The sequence below is a fragment of the Trachymyrmex septentrionalis genome, unplaced genomic scaffold, assembly GCF_001594115.1.
Source record: "Trachymyrmex septentrionalis isolate Tsep2-gDNA-1 unplaced genomic scaffold, Tsep1.0 scaffold183, whole genome shotgun sequence".
Taxonomy (NCBI): domain Eukaryota; kingdom Metazoa; phylum Arthropoda; class Insecta; order Hymenoptera; family Formicidae; genus Trachymyrmex; species Trachymyrmex septentrionalis.
Genome location: NW_017305001.1, coordinates 512666 through 521506, shown reverse-complemented (window position 1 = coordinate 521506; position 8841 = coordinate 512666). Strand labels below are relative to the sequence as shown.

The 8841-nt window shown below is 32.2% G+C and overlaps 1 protein-coding gene across 1 annotated transcript; it reads left to right on the top strand.

Annotated features, from left to right (window-relative positions):
- The first annotated feature begins 345 nt into the window (after positions 1-345).
- Positions 346-1175, top strand: LOC108746636 (matrix metalloproteinase-19-like). The gene is given in 3 exon segments (XM_018483537.1): positions 346-557; positions 612-640; positions 643-1175. Coding segments are annotated over 3 exon segments (774 nt in total).
- Positions 1176-8841: the final 7666 nt, after the last annotated feature.

Sequence of the window (8841 nt, the reverse complement as noted above, 5' to 3'; positions counted from 1 at the left end):
TTCTCGCTATGGGCCGCGACTTCGTCTTTATCATTCGAACGTAAAACGTTAAATCCCGACATCTTAATATCTTATCATAATGGCACACACACGTACGCTAATCGTAAGCGTAACGAAGAAATTTGCTCCTCTTCGTTTGATGGACCTGGTGGAATACTCGCTCACGCGTTCTATCCTTCAAACGTTGCCAATTACACCGCTGAAATACACGTAGACAGTGCAGAACTGTGGCATATATATCTAACCGAAAAATCTGCTAGTAATAAGGACTATCTGTTTAAAACGTTAACACATGAAATTGGACACGCATTAGGATTAACACACAGTTCGCGTGAAGACTCCATAATGTTCGCATTTATCACTGTTAATAATAATAATAAAATCGTGAAATTCAACATAGAGGACATTTTAGCCATTCAACAACTCTATGGAATTAAAAATCTAAGACTAACAATAACTACACAACCACCACCACCACTATCAACGACAACTACCGAAATTACGACAAATAAACCCGAGTACATAGATCTCTGTACTTTACAATATGTGGATACGGTGTTAGTATTACGTCATCGAATATTCGTCACGTATTAAAGTTATGTATGATCGATAAATATAGATGATACAAAATACGACGGACCACACTAAACAGCTACATGAATTTCCTTTCGAATAATTTCTCTTTATCAGCCGCGTATCAAAGGCCTTCAGGTGAAATAGTACTGTTTGTAAATAATATAGTTTACGTGGTCGAGTATCCCAGTTTCAAATTGAAAGAAGGTTGCCCAAAACGTCTCTCGAGTCTAGGATTTCCCCCGAACGCTTTGATCGATACCATAGTAAATACTAACAGAGGACAAACCTATGTAATCTTCAATAATAACAATGTGACACAGATAGACGAATGTAGTGTGAGTGTTCGCTCGTATCAATCGTTACAAGCGGTATTCCCAGGAATACCGTCAGCTCCGACCTTGGCCTTTCGATATATGGATGGTAATCTGTACTTTGCCAAAAAACAACAATTTTACAAATTTAATGAGTTCATGAGAACCGTAACAGAGACTGGTAAATTTAATATAAACGTACTCAACGTCGAATATTCGAGAGACGGATTATTGCAACAAATGCAGGATATCTTAGGTCGACTAATTCGATCAAGTAATACATATTGACAAAATACAACGAGAAATAAGACGAAGAAGGAGGAGGAAAGGACGGAAGGACATATATAATAAATACTATAATAGTTTTAAATGATCAGTATGAAAGGAACAATCATTTCGACAACATCGTTTGTACGCACTTTCCAAGCTTTTCGATCGTGAGGACGATACTGCGAAAAAAATACACAAAAAATGCTTAACAATACGGATATCGAAAATTATCTCATGGAACAGGACGATCATGATGAACGAAGCGCGAAGAAGAAGAAAACATTCGACGATTTAACTGGTGAAAATCCAGATAAAGAAAACAAATCAAATAAGTAGGTATTTTTTTTCTTTGCGTCTATTTTTTCCATCTACTAATTTTTTTCTTTAATTACAGACATCAAATCGCATATCGTTCTATCATACGCAGATATATATACTCGTATCTAATTATTGTATTTAAATATTTTTTGTGCATCTGCGTATGTAACTAGTTATATATCTTAGCTCTGTAACTGTAACTGTAACTACAATAGTTATGTTTTCCTTTGTATCTTATCAAAATGTATCTAAAATAATATTTTAGATATATAATATCTTTAGAGACACTCAACAAATAGCGTATTCGATTTACCGATTCGACGCGATTCCGAGTCAATAATCTCTTCTGTAAAAGAAGAGTTAAATTGTGCAGCTAAAAAAGAATATTGTATAAACATTTAAAAATTATTTTATTGTAAGTACATTTAGAAATTATTATGTAAACAACAATTAAATAAGATATTAAAACGTAAGGCCGAAAATAATTTTAAAAGAATAATCTTAAGCTATTATAAGAAAATAATATACAGAGATGAGTAAAGAACAAAGATTATATTACACACTTTAAGAAAAAATAATAAAAACTGTCATAACTTTTAATGTCATATATAATCTGTAATACTAAAAATATTAATCACGTCGATGTTCTTATTCATTGATTTATGTATTATATCTTATTGTTTCGATGATAATTACTTACACACACCAGCACGGATAACGTATACGAAAGCGTTTATAATGAATTCTCAAAAATGATATGTTGTAATATAACTTTATTATACATTAAATTCGGAAAAAAATAATGTTTAATTTTATAAAAAAAAGTTTGAAAAATTTGAAAAAACTGTGGGTGGTGGGGGTATATTGTCAAAACAAAAAGAAATAAAAAATTTGTTCTTCATAACTTTAAAGTACTCTTGAAACGGTATAACTTTTGTTTTAAAAAATGTTTCCATCTTTTATGCTTCCGACGATATTCGATTCAAAAGAGAAATGCTAGATGCGGTTTTCTCTTTTTCTGTTTTTTCTTCAAAAGAGTGTTTCACTTAAACATGAGTTAGCGCACGTATAAAAAAATACATGTCTCTTATATTTTTGTGTTTAATAACATATTTCATGTAAAATCAAATCAGTGCCGGACAGTTGTAAAACGTCTCTTGTAAGTCCAATTTTAAGAATTCCATACTTTTCCTTCATGCAAACTACTAGTCTCTGCTAGTACTTTGCGGATAACTATTTCGTGAGTACAGATTTGATTGTACAGCTTTTATATAAAGCAAAATGTTGTCACGACGCGACAGTTCCGAAGCGCCATATTGGACTAAAAAATAGTAAGAGAGATCTCAGTTTCGAAATTTTTTGCTGTACTCAGCGTAGACTCCACCTTACGTATTAATACGTATACTTTAATCCAGGAAAAAGATTTCCAAATCAGTAAGAAGCGAAAAAATTATTTGTTATACAAAAATTATACGGTTTAGTCAGTACTACGACTTTAGGATCTCCTTAAAGATAAATAAAAACTTATAATTCACATATTTGTGATTGTTTCTATATAAAATCAGGTAAAAACAAATTTTACAAATGCGAAATTAATATCTTTATAATTTACTTTTGCAAATTACGTTAATTAGTAGTTTAAATATAATAACAGTAGCTATATTATAGATAATCTTCCATCATTTGTAGATTCATGTTTGTAGTTTCTTAAATCAGTTTTATTTATATATTTTTTCCTTTCTTATTTTTTTCATAATACAGTTTTAAATATAAAATCGGAGTTCGATTTTGTAGCGTAAATTCGCACATTTGGTAACAAGGAAATGTTCCAAATTACAAAAGCGATATACAAACTAACGCTATTAGTCGAAAGATTACGTTTGAAATAGATATTCTAAATAGACAAATTTTGGGATCCTATAGATTCTATACCCGATTTGATACAAATCATATTTGGCCATTTTAATTTTGACACAAAATATCTCAAGAACGACACATTTTTGGAACAAATGTTTCAAATAATAGTTTAGAGTTTGAAGAGGGCTATTAAATGAACTACTTAAATTTTGGATTCAGAACTCATTTTGAGCTCAATAAGATTAATTTTTTTTCTATAATATACAAATGCCTACTTTTTATTGCAGATTCCTATTCTATGGATAAAAAAAAGGAAATTGTTTCCGATCATTTTTTGCTAAACCTTCTTTAAAGGTTCTACTTTGGAGGATCAAAAAAATCAATTTTTTTACATTTTTTTGCATCTCTAAAGTGCAGAATGTGCTTATAAAATAATTTTGTAATATTCAAAATATTAAAATAATTTATGACTTATTAAATCGAATTTTGCACCAATCGAAAATCAAATGAGCTCAACGGAATTATGCGCAAAACAAGCAAGAATCGAAGAAAAAAAGAAAGGTTTAAATGCAGCAAAATTTGTTCTTCGAACATAGGAGAAATTGACTTATATAGGCCAAAAATCGCTGAATAAATGTAAGTTGCAAAATGTTATAGTTAACTATTGTAAAATCATTATTATAAAGTTAAAAAACTTTATTTTTTCGCGTTTTTTTCGAATTTATGTTTTTCAAACTGGCGAGAAATGTATAGTTTCAACCGATTGACTTGAAGTTTTTTCCATGTAAAAGACAATTTTTATGAAGCCATGAACTTAAAAATGTCATAAATTTTCCAAATAACTATTTCTTTAAATAAGTTGAAAATGAAAAAAAATTAATGAAAATTGACACTCAATTTCAAATGACTATGTTGGTAATATCGTTTTGCGGTTACTCACAACGACACGCACTATTGATGTTCTTGGCATACCAACCGAGTGTCGGCACAAGTGAGCTGCTCCCTTTATTTGTACCATTACGCATGACTCTCAGCGGACACTCCGCATTCTTTGTCAGCTCTACAACACGTACTGTATACAATAAACGGTGTTCTTTTTTCGTATCCAGCTTCATTCACCACTCAGTTCCTTTGAATTTCCCGGGAACCTCATCAGGTTATGAGCTCAGGACTTACAAAAAGAACAAGTGAGTAAACATGTACATATCTTTGCGAATATTTGATGTTGCATCACGCGTCTCGACACGCGATGAAGTGTGAGAACCGAAGCAAAGTTGTCTTAGCAAAGACAACTTTGATATATGGAAGTTGCAAATGCAAGCGCTATTAATTAAGAACGGTGCTTGGGTATATGTTAGTGAGAAAATTCTGAAACCCGTCCTCGTCACCGGAAATGTGTCTCCTCAGTTAGAAGTCGATACGTGGGTGAGGAACGACAATAAGGCAAAATCAGACATTATTTTATCAATAAACCCGTCGGAACTAAAGCAAATTAGTTTCAGTAACGTACCGGTCACTAAATAGGAGATCATTAGTCGCCTATGTAAAATTGTTTTAAAAATGTTAAAAATTTTAATATATTTTACATATTTTATACATGTATGTAATATATAGAAATATATTATATATATTTAAATATATGTATACATATGTGAAATATGAAAAATATATTAAAATTTTCAACATTTTCAATGTTCTTAAGCGACTAATGATCTCTTATTTATTAGTGACCGGTACGTTACTGAAGCTACGTTGGACGCGCATGCGTGAAACCCGGTCCGTCTAACAACACTGCGTTCGGGCTCTCGAGCAAACTTATGAGAACGTTGATTTTACCACATTTCGACGGGCCGCAAATGATCGCGCGTATAGTTCTCGGCAGCATTTCGCCGTGCTGGCGCTTTTTCGCTGCCTCCTATTATTCGTGATTTTGCATCGCAGTTCGTGACGCGTATCGTCAGCGATTGCCGATTCAAATTTCGCACTAAAGGCATGCGCTCTCGAACGCTTACTTAAAGGCGCGCAAACCATGTGCTTTCATCTTGAAATTCAATTTTAGCCTTAGAGGTCTTTATATTCTCTTCTAGATTATTCTTGTTTACAAGTAAATGCTCTCCACTCCGGCCCTATGTCAGCAAAGATGTGTATTGCTCGCTCGTTTGCGACTTTCAATATTCGGCACTTTGGAAATACAAATCGTATTGTGAATATGTAGCGTTTTTTGAGTATTGGTGGTTTTCTCTTAATAAATGACATTGACCGATTTCTATTGTTTGAATAGATATTTCCGATGTATTTTTGCGCGTTGAATATGAATTCGTCAATGAAATTGTTCTATCACGTCAAGTTTTTGAAAAAATGAGATTAAAGGTATCAAAATTAACGTTTTTGCCACATTTGTGATTTTTTTTTAGCAAAGAAAATTTTTTCTCTACTTTTGTTTACGCCATCGCAAAATGCTTAAAGTGTAAACTTTTATCTTTAAAATATGTTTTTTTAACGTCGTACGTTTTTTTTCACCGAATTAGTCTCTGCATAGTCACACTAAAAAAAACATTTTGTGTCAAAAACGTTTTTGAAGAAAATGTTTTAAAAACTGCATGATGATTTTAGTAGTAAGCTTTTTGAAGTCACTCAAGGTTTAGAAATCCGAATGTAAAATCAGTTTTTCGAAATGGCAGATCCAATATGGTAAATCCAATATCATAGATTTTTGTCATTGCGCTTCAATTTAATTTAAAAAATGTTATTCAGAATATTAATTTCGGAATTTTAAACATACGTAAAAAATTTTAAATTATATTAAGTAAAAAAATTATTAACTGGACTGAGAATGTCCTGCATTCTGTTTATGTCCGTAGACCATTTAGCCGTACAAGGAACAATTTTACAATCCTATGTTTCCTAGAGTGCACCATGTAAAGGCAGTCTACATTGGTAGTCTACTCCTTTTTTATTTTTTTTTACTTTTAAAATTTGTTTATTGACTTTATTGTTTTTATTGTTTTTTAAATTTCTTTAGATTTATTCGAAATTTAGAAAAACAATAAAAATAATAAAATCAATAAAAAAATTAAAAAGAGAAAAAATAAAAAAGGAGTGCGATTTAGACTGCCTCCACGTGCTTTCTAGAAAACATAGAAGAATTGTAAAATTATTCCTTTTACGACTAAATAGTCTACAGATATAAAAAACAGAATGCGGGACCTTCGCAGCCCAGTGAATAATTTTTTTACTTAATATAATTTAAAATTTTTTTATAAATATTTAAAATTCCGGAATTAATATTGTGAACAATACTTTTTAAATTAAATTAAAGCACAAATGACAAATTTTTGTGATGACAACTATTTGATCCGTCATATTGGATCCGCCAATTTGAATTTCGAAAATCTGACTTCAGATTCGGATTTGATGATCTCAAAAACCTTGCTAAAATCATTACGCAGTTCTTAAAACTTTTTCTTTAAAAACATTTTTTAGCATAAAATTTTTCTTGGTGTGACAACACAGAAATTAACTTAGTGAAAAAAACGTATAACGTTAAAAAAATTTATTTTAAAAATAAAAGACGCTTTAAGATGAAGTAAACAAAAGTAGAAAAAATTTACTTTGCTAACAAAAGAATCACAATATGTCAAAAAACGTTAATTTTACACATTTAACTTCATTTTTCTCAAAAACCTGGCGTGATAGAGTAATTTCACAGCCGGATTCGTATTTAGCGCGCAAAGATACATTAGAAATAATATTTTTTATTCAAGCAACAGAAAAAAGTCTTAAAATATTGGTCTGTGTTACTACTGATTACATATCAATGTACAATAAATTATATATATTATATAATATTTTACTATTATTATTACTACTAATTATAGAGGATCATCCAGAACAATCCAGATATCCCTGAAAAGACGTATTCCTGATCTAATTCTAAGACGATTTTTCTTTTACGGAAGTTTTGTCCAGAGCTTAGTTTTCAAATTACAAGGAGAAATAGCATATCACGGGCCGCGTAGAGGAGACGGTCAGATGCGGCACTTACGGTCAAATATAGGCGCTTTATGCGCGAGGCGCATAAAGATCGGACGCATTCCTTGACAGAAAAATTTCTATGTCAAAAGTACGCCGAAAATTATTCCTAAATACGCCAAAAACTATTCCTAAATACGCGGTTTGGAAGTAGTTTAACGTAGAATTCTATTCCTACGCCAAAGCTGATTCATGTTTTCGTATACCAAACAACGCGAAATTACGTCAAATTATGCCAGAAAGTACGCCTAATTATGTCCGAAAGTACGCTTAACTACGCTAGAAACTACGCCTAAATACGCGAATGAACTATGGAAGCGGTTTGGCGTAGAATTCTACTCCTATGCCCAAGATTTATGTCTTCCTACGTGAAACTATACCCTAAGCATAGTTTCGGGTACACACTATACTGTTTAAAATAACATGATAGTATCTTGAATTTGATATGAATTTAAGATACACATCACATTGCTGTCATAGTTGAATTAGAATTCCATAGTAGTATGAATACTTTAATATTAAAGCCCAGCTTTGAGGGCTCATTTCACATGTAAAATGCTCCTTATATTCATTCCTAGGTGATTCTTATTTACAAATTTATGCATCTCCGCCGTGATCTCTATCGGCTGAAATGCATAATGCTCACGGATAAGTAAGAGTAATTCCGCGTACAATGGCGTACTTTGTCATAAACTAAAAATTAAAAAGTAAGTATTGTACTTTGGCATAGTAACACTTACTTCAGGAAACAATCTTTCATGCAACCGCGTAGATTAACGTAGTTTGGCATACATTCAGAAAAATGTTTTAATTCTATCAACAAAATCGTTTTGTTAATATATTTAATAAATTATTTTGTTTTTTCAACAAAAACTTTTGTTAAGAAAACAAAATTCGTTACTTTTATTTTGTTCACAGTGCAAAATATTTTTGTTGAAAAACACCTTACTATATTGTGCCAACAAACGAATTTTATTATGGCAAAAAAATTTGAATTATACAGGGTGCGGCGCCAAAATCCGGACAAATTTCAAATTGAAATTCCTTCCGTTCAATACCATTGGTAGATGTCGCGATTGGCAGTCAAATAGCTTGACGCATGTACTAAACCATCATAACCTCGAAACAGTCGCAATGTTGAAACCAAGTGCGGAGTACAACTGAAGAGCCGCGATTATCGAAAGTATTCGCGCCGGGCGCTCGGCGACAGAAATCATTCGGTTTTTCGGGTATCCGAGATCGACTGGGTATGATGTCTTCGCAAAGTATCATGAGTCGGAGAAGTCCAACGAAGGTTCTGCAACACCGGCGAGGAAATTCCACTCGAAGGAGGGCGTTATCAGGACACATTTTTTTAACAAAGGGGAAAATGTCACAAAAGAAGTTTATTTGCGTGTTCTGACAAATGTAGTGAAGCCGTGGATGGAAACTGTGTCGGCTGGAAAGCCATATGTTTTCCAGCAGGACGGTGCGCCCG